The sequence below is a fragment of the Macaca nemestrina genome, chromosome 6 (assembly GCF_043159975.1).
Source record: "Macaca nemestrina isolate mMacNem1 chromosome 6, mMacNem.hap1, whole genome shotgun sequence".
Lineage (NCBI taxonomy): Eukaryota > Metazoa > Chordata > Mammalia > Primates > Cercopithecidae > Macaca > Macaca nemestrina.
Window position 1 is genome coordinate 19,965,960 of NC_092130.1, and position 16,035 is coordinate 19,981,994.

The following is a 16,035-nucleotide window of genomic DNA, read 5'->3' on the forward strand; positions in this document are numbered from 1 at the left end:
CACCACAACCCCTGTACCACTCCGCGGACCTCAGGAGGAGTCTAACCGGGCGATTCCAGTTGAAGGAGAAACGGCCAACACCACTACGGAGGCGGACTGACTGTGCGAGCAGATCGCAGCAGGGAAAGCGGTATGCCGCCCCCTGGTGGGCAGTTAGGAAATTAGCCCGGCACCTTTGTCATCTGGTGTAGATAGACAAGCCTAATGCTTGTTAAGACATACTTTCCTAAAAGGAAAAGGTCTCATTTGCATTCTATGTAAGCGGACATGTAAGCATAGGCATACACTGCCTGTGGATATCACTTCAGGATAGTACAGGAGGTATTACGAAATCTTTCATACAGAAAGGGGCTTTTATGTCTGATAAGGCTGAGAACTACTGTCCTAGAGCAGCAGGACCCGGCGCTCCCTGCTTGACTTAACAGCCAGGGAAGGACAAGCTTCTCTGGAGACCGCTTCGTGGTACCAAGTGTGCCTTCTAGCTCGATGTTGCAAAAGTTACTTAACCAATCAGAGCCCAAGTTTCCAACCGTCAGTAATGAATGCTCACGCATACCCACACCCCATGGCGTTGCTCTGAGAGTCCAAAGGACGATGCGTGTGAGGCACTTAGCACTGATCTGGCAGCAAGTAAGTACTTATCAATGTCAGGTGGTGGTGGTAACAGCGCTCTCCCTTCCACCAACCTTTCCACCCCAGTTTTATTAAAAGAGGTCTGATTTAAAAGAAAAGAGGAAAAAGAAAAAAAATCAGGATTTTCAAGCAAAACTTACCACATCCATCAAGCTGAGGAAATCCTAAAGATATCAGATCTCAACCTACCACCCATCTCAGCTGAAAGAACATTTCTAAATTAGAGGAAGCTGCGAATGACTGACTGAGAAGGCAGGAGGTGCCCTCTAGTGGCATGGTTACATTAGCTTGGGAGGAAAGGTGATGTAGATCATTTTCAAAGGGAAGGACGAAACCAATTGTTAAACTGAGGCAGGAGATGCTTCAAAGATGTAAGTGGGAATTTATCGTCTACTCTGTGGACCATCGAAGATGCCTTTAGGATCTGACCGTAGCCAACAGCAAGTGGCATGCTGAAGGTCAGATCAGTTAGTCAAGGGCGGAGCTGGGAATTGAACAAATCCAGAAATCTCGCTCTTGACAGCAATCCTCTTGCTAGTAGGAGCTGTGGCTTGTGTCATTTTACATCCTTCAAAGCAGGAACCACAGGGTTTTGTATACATAGATAGAGTATTCAATAAATTACTTGATGAAATAGTATTTACAAAATGATCGTTTGTGAAATAATGAATAATACATTATTTCATTTGTTGCTCACAATAACTGTGAGACAGCCTAGTTTCCTGATAAGGAAATTAAGTCTCTGGTCAAGTAACTTGCCTAAGATCACAAAGCCAGGATTCAAACCAAGCATACTAACTCCAGAGCCTGGGTGCTCATCCACTAGACATGCAGTTCTCAAACTGTTTGGTCTCAGAATTCCTTTACAGTCTGGGTTTTGTTGTTGTTGTTTGTGGAGATGGGGTTTTACTATGCTCAAGCAATCTTCCCACTTCAGCCTCCCAAAGCACTGGGATTATAGATGCAAGCCACCTGGCCTGGCTTCTTTTACACTCTTAAAAAAATTATAAACGATGAAAAAGAGTCTTTGTAAGGATTATACCTATCAATCTTTACAGTTTTAGAAATTAAAGCTGAGGAGTTTAAAATATATTTACTTATTTAACATTACCATAATAAACCAATTAATTATAACATAATTAACATAATTTTATAAAAAGTATTTTCCTAAACCAAAAAAAAAACTGCATTTAGAAAATTAACATGACATTGTTTTACATTTCTGAAAATCTCTACTATCTGGCTTAAGACCGCTGATTCTCATATCTGCTTCTTCATTTGCTCTGCTATAATACCACACTTGGAGTAGCTCCTGGAAAACTCTACTGTACACTGTGAAAGAATGAAAATTTAAGAGGCAAATAACATCCTGGCACTATTGTCGAAATGATTTTGATGTCATGTATCCCTAAAAGGTCTTAGGGACCCCTGGTATGTCTAGGTACCCTTTGAAAAGCACTGGTGTACAATATGCTGTCCACAGGGCAAGTGAACAAAGGGCTCTGCCCTCCTGAGAGTCACATCTCCAGGGAGTTCATTCCACCTGTAATGTTCTTAGTGACTTCACAAACTCATTTCAACCTCTTTATTTTTTACATTCTGGCTCTTTTCCTGGCAATTGCATATCCTTGAAGGCAACTCTTTCTTCCTCTGTGTTCTGGATGCAGCCAGCCATCAGGGCGATCATGAGTGCCAAAACAGAATCCTTCAAGCAATAAAGAGGGTCTTTGCTTTAATCCTAGATGCCTCTATATAAAGAACTATTTGTATTAGTCTGTTCTCACGCTGCTATGAAGAAATACCCAAGACTGGGTAATTTATAAAGGAAAGAGGTTTAATTGACTCACAGTTCTGCAGGGCTGGGGAGGCCTCAGGAAATTTACAGTCATGAAGGAAAGGGAAGCAAACACGTCCTTCTTCACATGGTGGCAGCAAGGAGAAGTACAGAGCAAAGGTGGGGAAAAGCCCCTTATAAAACCATCAAATCTTGTGAGAACTCACTATCATGAGAACAGCATGGAGGTAACCACCCCCATGATTCAATTACCTCCCACCAGGCACCTCCTACGATATGTGGGGATTATGTGAGCTACAATTCAAGGTGAGATTCTGGTAGGGACACAGCCAAACTATATCACTATTCATTCCTATTATTCCACTTCTAGGGAAAAGAACTTCTTAGAAATTCTCACTCAATTTCACCTAGACTAAGAAGCCCAGTGTCAAGAAGTGATACTCCCAATTGTGTTTTATTAAAATATGTAAATGAGTCGTGAATAGCAGTATCCTAAAAGACATCATATTTCACAGCTAGAGGGGGGCTTCCCTGGCTGCCATCCCTCCCTGGTCACCAACCCTCATGTGGCCTTCCCATCAGCATCAGTGAAGAGGGGACCCCTGTTCCACTCCATTCTCCACTGTAACAATAGGGAGATGGGATAGTGTACTCTTGGATCCTCACTATTGCCTCCAGACCACACACTCCCTCCCTCTGCCCTAAAACTCTAGCTTGGAATCTTATATCATCAAACAGGCCCATCCACTGCTTATCTCATTGCAAACACTTGTGTCATTCCCTTCTCTCCTTAAAGATTTTTGTCTGTAGCTCACTGCCATTCTCTTTACTATTGGTCCTTCATTCTGTCTATGCCTTCCAAGATGCTATCCTCTGAATTCCTTGGCAATTCTCCAATGAGCTTGTCTTCCATCTACCGCAACCACCCAGTCCCATGGTCATCTCCTAGACACTGTCACTACGAAAAACTTCAAACTCTCCATAACTGATTATCTGATCTTCGAGCACCCCACTCTCCATCTTCCCAGCTCAACATTACTCTGCCTCCTTCTTTTGGTCTTTCAGGGACATACACTTAAAACCCAAACTCATTTTCACGGCCCCTAAGATCCTCCATGATACAACATGTCCCTACTTCTCTGGCCCTGTCTCCTGCCCCTCTCCCTATCACTCACTACCCTCCAGCCCTGCCGACCTTTTTGCAATTCCTCAAACATACTAAATCCATTCCTACATCAGTGGCTTTGCAAATGTTCTCTAACTTCCTTGATAGATACAGCCCTGGAAGTCCTCTGTGTATCTCTTTCAGTTCCTTCAAATCTTTGTTCAAAAGTACGTTCTCACTTCTCCAAAACTTCTCTATTTAACATTGCAATTCCTCCACCTACCCATACACCCACAGGACAGACTCCTTTCCACTCTATTTTTTTTCCACTACACCTATCACCTTCTAACATACCATGTAATTGACTATTTTGTAGATAGTCTGTTTCTTCTGGCTGCAATGTAAGTTTCATAAGGAGGGCAAAGATTTTTGTCTGTTTTGTTCAGTGCAGTATCCTTGGTACCTAGAAGAGTGCCTGGCTCACAGTGGCCAATTGATTTTTCTTTTTGCATGAGGAAAATTAGATTATGCAGATCTGAAACAATAAAAAGGATCACTAAATCTCACTTCTACATAAAATTTTAAATCTATCGATGTTTTAGAATTTATCAAGAATCATCTAATTTCACTTTTATTGGGTTTAAAAGTAATGTTTATGCTTTTGCCATATGACTTTATTTCTTTAACAGCAACACTTGATATCTATTATAAATTGTGTCCCTCCTCCCCACCTCAAAGTTCATATGTTGAAGTCCTCACCCCCAGCACCTCAGAATGTGACTGTATTTGGAAATAGGGCCAGTAAAGAGCTAATCAAGTTAAAATGGGGTCATTAGGGTGGGCCTAATCCAATCTAACTGCTGTCCTTAGGAGAAGGGCACATATAACACAGAGGAAAGACTGTGAGAGGACACAGTGAGAAGCCAGGGACACGACTACAATAGAAAAAGAGAGTCCTCAGAAGAAACCAACCCTGCCACACCTCGGTCATGGACTTCCAGCCTCCAGAGTCCTAAGAAAATAAATGTCCATTGTTTCAGTCCCTCAGTCTGCGGTATTCTGCTATGGCAGCCCTAGCACACAAATACAACATCCACGTCAGGAGTAGTCTTAAATTACATAAATTTATGGTAATTATACAAGGTCTTCAGGAACACAACCCTCCCATAAAACTTGACAGCCCTGTGTCTGAGTACCCAGTAGGCACCAAGCACCGTGTAGTTTTTGTCTGCTGCTTTCTTAGTTCCCCCTTCTTTCTCTGTCTCTTTTTTAAGGTATGAATCCATGCCTGCTTTTCCCTCTCTCCCCTTTGGCATCTCACATACCACCCGCTGCCTCTAACTACAAGACTGAAATACGATGTGTGTACGGCTCTAGTCACATGCCCAGTTTTCAAACTGTGAATACAGAACATCACACTCAACTAACTTTTCATCTTTCCAGTAAGATGAAGATGCTTCTTAGTCATGTGACCTGCCCCTGACTTACACCTCTGGGCTAGTGTCCCTTCCTGCAAGAGTGCAGGAAGCCAGGAGCCAGCCTGGCTTGGGCTCTGAGCAGCATACCAAAGGCAGGCAGCTCTCACCTCTGCAGCAGGGCTGCAAAGCGGAGGTGAGTGCTAGTGCATGCCATTGCCATGGAAACCCACTCCCACTCCTCAGGCAGCAGAGGAAAGTGGGGCCTGCGGTCTGCTCCACTGTGTGCTCTGAGAAGAGAAATGGCTCATCAGTCCCAGGCTCCTCTTGTAGGAAAAAGAGGCCTCTTCAGAAGGGAGTGTAGGCACAAATCCTCCCAGGAGTCTGTGCACACAGAAACAAAGGGAGCCACTTTGCACTCGTTCTTCCTGCCGTCATTCAATTCCACAAACTGATCATTCGTCTACTCCGGGCAAGACACTGGACTTGGAGACTGCAAGGATAAACAAGACCCTCGTCCAAGTTCACTCTGGCTAAAAAGGAGAGACAGATCTGCTGTTTGATTGTTCCTATTGCTTGAAAACATGCAGCTAAGGCCCCCAAAAGCCACTGAGTATAGCATATTCTAAAGTTAGCTCCGGGCTTACCAAGAGATGCCAGTCCTAGGAGCATCAACCATCAGAAGCAGAAAGAGGCTTGATAGATGGGGTGGTCCACTTTTGGGGTGTTTGCAGAGAAAAGCCGTGTCCACGGTGGGAGAGGTGTTCCTCTCCTTCCTGCAGCCATGAAGAGTTTTAAATGAACACATAAAGATAGGAATCTTCAGGAAGGGGAGAATGGCCTCTCACCCCCAGATACACATCTGCTGAGTTGAAGGAGAAATAGGTAAGCCCATGCTGGTGCCACCAACAGAACCAAGACTGGTGAGAGCGAGGGCTCTTGAGAGAGCATTCTGGGACTATTGGTGCCTCCTTTTGAGTCTTCTCACTGCACTATGGGGAGAAGGAGAGGATCATCGGCATGTGGAGACTGACTGCAACTTAAAGATTGGTACCTGCTCCTGGCCCAGCGATTTCTCACAGTGGGACACCTGCTGGAGTACTCAGGCCTACAGGGAAACCTTCACCCCATCCTGGTTCTGCAGCCCTCAAAGAATATGGAAAAGACCCCAGTGGTTAAGAGTGGAAGGGCAGAGGCCACGGACAGCCCCTGGACCAAGCAATAGGAGGACCCACCTGAGAAAGGTGTGGGAAGAGAGCCAGGCTGCCATGCTCAGGAGGGACAGCCATGGAGGAGAGGGTGATTCTCTACATAAGGACCTGCCCATGAGCGAGGCTGCCAGCATGGTGCAGAGCGCAACAGCCAAAACGAAGCCAGCACCTTCCCCATAGCCAACAAGTAGCCTGTCACACGAGCAGACTCTCTTCTCCCTCCAGCTGTCCTCCCAGGCTTGTGGGGCTGGACTAAGCCCCCACAAGGGTCCTAACACTGGAAGGGGAGAGGGGACATGTGTGGTGAGCAGAGCATACACATGGGCTTTTGCCGAGCTCTCGCCTGTCCTGGGGGAAAGGGAGAAGAACCTGAAATAGGTTTGAACCTTGAGTTTTAAAATAAGCAAAGTTTAATTTTAACCAAAAGTACCTGGAAAGCTGTGAAATCTGTCTGAATGCTGCTCAGCATCACCCACCCACCCAGAAAGGAGGATGGGTCAACAAAACATGGTTGGTGGCAATTAGGGAAGAAAGAAACCCAGTTTATATTTCCCCTGCAGAGCTGGAGCTTCTCGGTGAACGGGTTATACCTGGGCTTAGCGGGGCACAGGCAAACAGATGACCAGGAACTGTCTAGGGTGGGAGAAGCTGACCTCCTAGACTTGTGCCTGCCCCCACCACTCTCTCTCTGGAAACCTTGAAGTCAGGCTCCCTGGCCCTGATACTGTGTGATGCTAACAGTGGGTACAATGCAGTCACTGGGTCTCTAGGAACATGGATCCCCAGGGACTGATGACATCTTAACTCATTTCAGCAAGTCCCTGAGCACCTGTCACATGCCAGGCAGAGAATACATCACCGCACAGGACACACCTCATCCAGCTCCCAGTATAGCGGAGAGGGCCAGACACAGCTGAGCATGGTAAGCGCAAGGAAAAAGCTAAGGTGAGGGGCTAATTGAGCAAATTGGGGGATACATAGTCTGATCTTAGGGTATCAGAAAAGGCTTCTGGTAAGAAAAGCATCTCACTGGAGTACTAGAGATGGACAGGTGTAAACCAGGTGAATGAGGAGAGGAAATTACAACCCCAAGGAGCCACCTCAAGGCCATGTGAGCCACACTGAGCAACTCAGACTTCATCTGGGTGGCAGAGGGACATCATTCCAAAGTAAATGAAGTGGGGAATGAGTGCTTGATGGTGGGTTTATTTTTGGGGGTGATGAAAGTGTTCTGAAATTAGATAGTGGTGATAGTTGCATATACTGCATGAACTAAAAGTCACTGAATTGTATGTTTTTAAATGAATTCTTATGTGAATGTCACGTCAATTTAAAAAAAAAAAAAAAAAAAAAAGGACAGGCGTGGTGGCTCACACCTGTAATCCCAGCACTTTGGGAGGCCGAGGTGGGTGGATCACGAGGTGAGGAGATCAAGACCATCCAGGCTAACATGGACCCCATCTCTACTAAAAATACAAAAAAAAAAAAAATTAGCCAGCCATGGTGGTAGGCACCTGTTATCCCAGCTACTCAGGAGACCGAGACAGGAGAATGGCGTGAACCCAGGAGACAGAGCTTGCAGTGAGCCAAGATCGTGCCACTGCACTCTCGCCTGGGTGACCCAGGGAGACTCCATCTCAAAAAAAAAAAAAAAAAAAAAAAAAAAAAAAAGGAATACCTGGAAGGAACTTTCAAAGGCAACCAAGATGGAGTAACAGGGACCAGATTTACTCTCCTGCCTGAAACTAAAAAACAAGACAAAATAGATGAAACAAGGGCTTCCCAAACAGCAGACATCAGGCGACAAAGAATAGCAATGCCTGAGGAATGTGAGATAAGTGAGGTGAGGCTGATGACTGTCCTCACTGGCTACTTTTGAGTTTCCAGGCCTCAGAGTAGGGAGGGGAGGGAGGCAGGCAGAGCCCAGTGAATTTCCTGAGTTGAAGAGACAGAGCAGAGAGTCAGGCCAAGGCAGGCCAAGTTTGCAGAGCACAGCACTGAAGAGGAGAGAGCTGCACAGAGAGAACCCTGGAAATTTGTAGGGGGTCTCCCTGTAATATTCAGAAGGGCGCGGATCCATATATGCATGAGAAAACAAGCTGAAAAGATCAGAGGGGAGAATTCCTGAAGCCCACACAGGGCTGGGAATAGTGTCTTCTCCCACCAGCTAGACAGGAAAACCTCATAATTCAGGGAGCGGCAGAATCCTAAGCGTCTGACACTTCAGTAGCAGTGGGAAATTAGCCCTGGGCTAAATGCTGCTCTGGTGATGCCTAACCTTAAAGGCAAGTCTCAAATGAATCAAATTGCTTCTAGGTACCTTACCCATACTCCAGAACAAAGGTTTAGAATATTAATAGAATTGTAAAAACACCCAGCATGAAAAAAGGTAAAATCCACGGCTGGCATGCAAAGAAGTAGGAAAATACAACTTGTGGTAAGAAAGAAGAAATGGTAGCAAGATAATGGCATTTCTGACTGTTAGCTCCTACTCTAAGAAGGTACAGGATCCTGAGAGGCAGTCTCAAAGGTGGTGTAGAGAAAGGTAGAAGGATTGCAGAGTTGTAAAGGTATGAATAAAGTCTGTCTTATTTCAAAAAGTGTCAGAACTTAACAAAATAGCAACAACCCCCACAAGATGCAAATTATCTGTATTAATGGAGGAGCATCTGCTTAAAGTTCTCAGTCTCAACACACATTATGCACACTGCAATCTGATTAACAGCAGATGAAAAGATCAGATCCCTCCATACTCAGTTGGGACCCAGAGGACAGCAATTAATTGGTAAGGGACTGACTAGTCTCCTTGCTCCAAGCCCTTGGTTCCCTCTACCACAAAAGACAATTTTCCAAAGCTTCAGTTTGTGTTGCAGAGTATGAAAGCCATTCAGAACTACACTTTGGTTTTTTCGTTGTTTTTGAGTGTCTCACTCTACCACCCAGGCTGGATTACAGTGGCATTATAGCCACTCAAGTTGTAAGCTTGAACTCCTGGGCTCAAGCGATCCTCCTGCCTCAACCTCCTGAGACTAGGACTACAGGTACGTGCCACCACACCCCGCTAATTATTTTTAATTTTTTTAGAGACAAGGGTCTTACTACATGGCCCAGATTGATCTCGAGCTCCTGGGATCAAGCAGTCCTCCCGCCTCACACTCTCAAGTGCTGAGATTACCAATGTGAGCCACTGTGTCCAACCTATACTTTGCTTTTCTTAGCAGTCCTATTTTACCTGAAGATGCTAAATCTAACTCTCCCCTAAAGCCAAATGCCCTAGTAGTCTTATGGTATTATCTTCTCCTAGAAGTCTGCCTTTCTACTAATTCCAGAAAGTCACACGGATTCAGTTATATTTAGAAGGTAAAACGTTTTAAAATCAGGATAAGCAGTTGTGGGTGTTCTTAGTATTTCACGCCTAATATCCTTCAACTTCCTTAACAATGCCAAAGGGTTCACATTCTAACTTGACCATAGAAGCTACTGATATATCAAGGGAAAGACTTCTTATATAACTTAGCATCAAGCAAGGGTCAAATTCAGGTGACTACAGGGCCCAAGCAAGTCAAGTGAGTTAAGTAGGCTAGGTCTGAGAAGAGACACAAAAAGCAAAAGGATCACTTCAGTTCTCACTAAGGCCATTTAAGGCAGGGTCTGTGGGATAGAAAGCCTACATTCCACCCAAAAGGCAGCAGCAGCCATCCACCTCCAACCCCAGCAAGTGACAGAAATAGGGTCTACTATGGACACATCTCTTTTCAAGAACTCTCCAAAGCCAGATTGGTGAAACATTGGAATTTTAAATAGTGGAAATGATTAAGGTTTTTAAAATATCTACCCCCTCCCTCAAAAAAAAAAAAAAACCTATGAGCAACCATTTGCCATCTCTATTTTGATTCCAACCTCAGAACTGAGATCAAAATACCAGCTCTAGCGTTTTCTAGCTCTTCACATCTTTGACAAATCAATGAACTTCTGAGCTTCATTGTCTTATCTGGAAAATAGTGTCAAACATTAAACACAATAATGCTTCTCAAATACTCATGTCCAGCACAAGGTAAATAACTAAATATAGTTTCCTATAGGTGGAGTGTAGACCTTACTATCAGTAAATTATCTCCAGTGATCTTTAAGGAACCTAATTGAAGATCCCATGGAGGCTGAATTCTCAGATTTAGAGCCTTTCAATACTGAGTATTAAAGTCATTAGAAACTAAGGCAAACCAGCAATAAAGAATGCCTAGCAATAGATACTTAATGAGTTGGAAGGAGCTCTTCTAATTAAGAGATCTAATAACTGTCACTAGTTAATGGCCACAAAAAGTCAATAAAGTATACATTGAGGGGTACACTTTTCAGGAAAAACAGTGGTAGCTTCTAAAATAAGCTGTTAAACCAAAAGGATTTAAGTTTTTAGAAATCAGACAAATCTCTATTGTCACATTATAGACTCTTTGTTAAACACCTCGGCTAGCTTTCATATTGTTTTAAGTAAACTCCACGGAAAAGCAAACACAATACTTGGAAGAATCTGTTAAAGAATGCTTTATTAATACAAATACGCACAAACTCTGAAGCACTAAGAAATTTAAATATCTATGTCACAGCAAACAGGTGGCAATTCAACATCCAGGGTCGACAGAATGCTTGAAGGAGACTGCAACAGATCTAGAAAACAGGAATCTCTTATTAAATTTCTGCAAATCGTTGAGTCATTGTCCATATCAACATAGATATCAGCTGTCAAAAACTCACGTTTTTCCCTTTGTCTGATCAATCACCTCCATCCCCTCCTGACACACACTTTTTGGAGTATGTCTGTGGCCCCAGAATTGACTTTCATTAGGAAGTCTTATAAGTATCTGAATCTCTTAGAGACCAAAGTAAGAGCTAACAGTCTCACTCATGTAACTTATTAGCACAAATTATCCCACATCAGAACAAACAGAAAACATAATGATGGCTTTGACTACCCATTCAAACAAAGACCTCAAACCTTCTGCAGTAAGAAATTATTGTCCGTCTATGCCACAGCACAGGTGTTTGGATCTTATATTAGCTTTGGATATAACATGGAATCATCATTCCAAACAAGTTTATTATATATGCTTCAACTTACAGCCTAAGAAGATGTGAGAATTAATCTTTTAATTAAGACTACCCAGTTTCCAGAATAACAATTTTACTGGGGCATTTGGGACCAAAAAGCAATACCAATTGAGAATAGTTTATTTTTCTGAAACCTTATCCTTGTCATTTGAAGGACAGAAATGACTCACAGGCTCACCTCCCGCACAACTTTGTTCCCACGGTAATGGAAGTGTTATGAAACAAATTGTTTGCAGCCCTTCTAGAAGGGCACTTGCTCACTTACTGGATTCCCATGGTGGAGAGGGCATCTTCACAGGTGAAGGGGGGCCCAGCTGAAACAGCTTTTCAAGCTCTCTCTCCTCGTCAAGGATCATGAGAGGCACTCCACTCAAGGGGAGGTGCGCAATCTGGTGCTCTTCAGGCAGGTCAAAACTCTCAAAGTCTGTTACAGAGAGAAAGTGTTTTTGTCAGAGCAGCAGTTCTCAGTGTGGGCTGTAGACTCCTTGTGGTCTGAGACACTTTCAGGGGGTCCATGAGGTCAAAACTATTTTCATGACAATATTCACACCTTTTCCCACTGGGTTGACATTTGTGATGATGGTACCAAGGCAATGGTGGATAAAGCTGCTGGTGCCTCAACACAAATCAAGGCAGTGACAGTAAACCATAGGAGCAGTCTCTATGTTCTGCATCTTTCTGCACTTGTAGTTTAAAAATGCCAGTTTCACTTAATGTCACTTCACCATATGCAGTAGAATGTATTAATTTTATTAGCTCTCCATCCTTGAGAAGATGTCTTTTTAATGTTCTATGTGATAAAATGAGAAGTATGCCATAAAGCACTTCCATTGCACACCAAAATACGATTATCTCAAAGCAAAAGGATTTGTGCAATTGTCTGAGTTGCAAGCTAAAACTAGAGAACTTTTTCCTGGAATACTGTTTTTACTTGAATTAACAACTGCAAGAAATCCCATGGTCACTCAGACCTGGATGCCTGTCACACTTTTTCTCAAAGGCATGAAAGAAGTCCATCACCTCAAGGAAAACTGACAGGCTTTGTTACCAACGGCAGAATATAAAATGTCAAAATTTTGTCAAAAACCAAAAAATGAATTTTTTTTTTTTTTTTGAGACAGAGTCTCACTCTTTCACCCAGGCTGCAGTGCAGTGGCACAATCTCTGTTCACTGCAACCTCTGCCTCCCGGGTTCAAGCAATTCTCCTGCCTCAGTCTCCCAAGTAGCTGGGATTACAGGCGCGCCCACCACGCCCGGATAATTTTTGTATTTTTAGTAGAGACGGGGTTTCACCATGTTGGCCAGGCTGGTCTTGAACTCCTGACCTCAGGGGATCTGCCAGCCTTGCCTCCCAAAGTGCTGGGATTACAGGCATGAGCCACTGTGTCTGGCCAAAAGAAGGAATTTTGGAAAACTTATCTGCAGTCATTAGCTTGACAGGTGCCTTAGACTTTTCTGATGAGATCAGTTGTGATATTAATGTGCTTTTGATATTATATAATCTCAACATATGAGTATCTACATATCTCAGTGAATCAATATTTCTGAATGCTCAATGCAAGATAGATGCAAGAATAAAAGATACACTCCAAGTGCAAAACAGACCGATGGATTTTACTGTCAAGATACAAAATGCTCATTGATATGGTTTCAGATTCCACATTGCAATTATATATTCAGAAACAGCCACTTGTGGGTTTTAGTGTAGTGGCAAAGAAAACTATCCACGCTTATCTGAAAAGACTATTAAAAACATATCTGTGTGAGGTCAGGTTTTCTTCATATATTTTTCAAAAATATAAACCATGCCATTCTTCTCAAAACTTTTCCAAAACAAATATTTTATGTTTAAAAAAATTTACATTAATGTAATGTGATTACTTAGTGAATATCTTAAGTTTTTCAGTTTTAATTTCTAAATCTTTGTCCTTAGGTATGAAAGTTCTCTAAAGCCTAAGTACTCAAGAATTAGTCTGCTCTTTTTCAAGCCTGGTAAAACCCAGAAGTCAAGAAAGAATTGAATGATATGTGACTATTTAGCTTAAAACTACTGAATTGTAAAGGAAATCATAAACAGACAAAAGACTCCAGAGGAAAGAAGTCTGCAATCTAAGGGGAGCTAATTTTATCTACAAAGAGCTCTTTAATCAAAGAAAAACACAAACAGGAAGTTAATAAAAGAAAAACTAAGTGGCCAATAATCAAATATGCTCACCACACAAATTTAAAACAATAAAATATTTCTTTTCTGATAAAGATTAGAGTTTTAAAACATTGATAGTGAACATGGAAGAAGCAGCCATCTTCATCCACTGTAGATGGATTTAACAATTTACACTATTTTGAAGGGCCACTTAGCAATATCTCTTTCCTCTAACACAGGATACTGTGGTCTTCATTCTTGATCAATATGCATAAATCTACCTCATTTTCCCCAATGGCTGAATGATAATTATTAGCACGATGCACCACATTTTATAATTTTAAAACTTAATCACACAAACCCTCGAACCCAGCAATCCTTCTCAGTTTCCCTCCTGATGTACTCACAAACTTGCAACGAGATTCATTTCAAGAATACTAATCATAGAAATGTTTGTAGTTTCTAAAAGCCAGAACAATCTGAATGCAAATTAGTAAAAGAATAACTACATGACCTCTTTGGCTAAATAAAAGGGTAAAAGATCCAGCTCAGAAATCTGTAAGGCCCTCCCTGATCTGCTCCCACACCTCACCTGTATCCTCCTTCACCGTGCCTGTATTTTTCCTAGAACCACTTCAGTCCCTTTTCCTACCTCAGGATCTTTGCACCACTTTGACCTACAATGCTCTTTTTTCCGGCTCACACTCACAGTGAGATGGCTTGTCCAGCATCTGACTTTCCCTTCAAATTGTGGGCTCCCATAGGCAGGGCCTATCTTGTTAAACAGTGTGTCCAGCACCTAGCGATGCCTGACACACAGTGGCTTCTCCTCAAATGGCTGAGTAAATTAAAGCTTGAAAAGCTGTTTCCAAAACAGAAAATACTTCAGATACATGTAGCAGGTTGAAGAAATTTGAAAAACACGTCTTCACTGTCTTATGTAGATTTTTCTAACCAAAGAAATAATCCTACCAAAGCACTCTCAGGCATTGACATAAAGCTCACTTTCTAAAAGGCTTGTGAGAAAGACTGTCCACAATGGGACTTATTCAATATTCATGAATACATCTTACCTCCTCTAGGTGATAAGCTTTTACAGACAGGAACAATGTCTTCTGTATCTTTGTTCCTATTCCCCTCCTGATCTAAGATGATACCTTGCAAATAATTCCATCAACAAGTACATTTGTCCAAAACGACCCAGATTCAGACAGTCTCATTATAGTTTTTGGTCATATATTATATTCATATCAAGTTACAGCTGAGCTGAATACTAAGAAACTAAAGGCCAAAAGCACTTTTTGCAATTACAAAAGATACTACCTAGAGGATTGAAGGGAAAGAATTTTTCTATTTCTGGATAGGCATCGTCTGAGGCAGGAACAGAACTTTTTGTTTTAACAGTCTTCTCAGTCATCTAGAACAGCCAAAGAAAATATGGGTTAGTGAGAGTGGATGTCTTATTAGCTGATTAGTTTTTAAATTTGTCAATTTCATGCTGCCTTCTAAGAAGCCATAATCCTTAGTTTTCATAATTACACCTAAATATACTTCAAATAATATGATTCAAATGTAATTCGAGTAGCATGACTCAAAAGTTAAAATCTGAAATGTAAGTACCAGCACCTGTCAGCATAAGTTATCAAGAATGCAGAGTTAATTCAGAGCTAATCAACGCAATTATTCAACCTAACAGAGGAGAAAACGGGCATGAATCACCCAGGATAGTAGCTAATCATCAAAGCCATTTTTGGCTTATAGGAGTGTGATTTTTCTGCAAGTGTTACCTAATTATGTACTTGGTTAATATTAAAAACAAGTTTGTGTTCCTCAAATACACTGAGTAAGAGGCAGCAAGACACTGTCAAGGACTTTAGAAAAACGCCATGGGCAATCTCCTAGTCTGGAGTTGACGGGTCTACTACAGTCTACTACAGAAGGGTGCTACAATGGAAGCCGGCATATTCCTGATTTATCTCACCTCACATAAGCATGCCTAGAACTCCCTATGGGGTTCCCACACTTCGGTTCTGTGTCTCATTGTTTTTGCCATATCTTTGCAATTCCTGTATTTAATATTTTTAAGTTAATTCACTTTTTTAAAAAGACATCCTTGTCCTAAGTTGCACTACATGTAATTCACCAGTTGTTTCCTAATGCAAATTAAACAAAACAATTATTCAAATAAAGTGTTAATCCTCATGCTAACGTCATCTTTCACAGCAAAGTGCTCTCAGTCTGGGATACACAGACCTGTAGCTTGTGACCCACACTCACACAAACATCAACATGCTAGCAAATTGTCACCTAACAAGCTGCTGCTTGCCCTGGAAGGCTAGGCGGAGAATGGCAACACCTGTGCTACTATAGCAGCAACAGAACCTCTTAAGGCACCCTCTCTCTCAGTACGTATCTGTAAGTAGATACCACCAACCAGTTTTAAGACACTAGTTAAGGACAGGTGAGGGACAAATATGCATTAGCTGCATCTGAGATTTCCAATCTCAAGGCACCAAGAGGTCCACAAGGACAATCTGAGTTTCCTCCACTACTCTGCTTGCTAACCTCTATCTCCCTTCTACTCAGAGGGAAGAAAGCTGGGTAGGATGATGCCAATCGTCATTTT

At 42.3% G+C, this 16,035-nt stretch overlaps 1 protein-coding gene and 2 long non-coding RNA genes across 4 annotated transcripts in view; 2 read left to right on the forward strand and 1 right to left on the reverse strand.

Moving 5' to 3' along the window:
- LOC139363714 (uncharacterized) lies at positions 1-13,337 on the forward strand. Its single transcript, XR_011624503.1, has 3 exons — positions 1-130; positions 6,974-7,081; positions 13,200-13,337. It is a non-coding gene; the product is annotated as an uncharacterized lncRNA (long non-coding RNA).
- On the forward strand, positions 492-4,580 carry LOC139363713 (uncharacterized). The gene is made up of 2 exons (XR_011624502.1): positions 492-630; positions 4,404-4,580. It is a non-coding gene; the product is annotated as an uncharacterized lncRNA (long non-coding RNA).
- The window catches only part of LOC105482320 (PTTG1 regulator of sister chromatid separation, securin), a 9,218-nt gene continuing 3,869 nt past the window's right edge, over positions 10,687-16,035 (reverse strand). For both annotated transcript variants that reach the window (XM_011742338.2, XM_071098117.1), the window contains exons 6-8: positions 14,733-14,826; positions 11,531-11,689; positions 10,687-10,824 (exon numbers count right to left, since the gene is read on the reverse strand). In XM_011742338.2, coding sequence (XP_011740640.1) covers positions 10,745-10,824; positions 11,531-11,689; positions 14,733-14,826 — 333 coding nt within the window. In that variant the 3' untranslated portion in view covers positions 10,687-10,744. The remainder of the gene's footprint in view (positions 10,825-11,530; positions 11,690-14,732; positions 14,827-16,035) is intronic.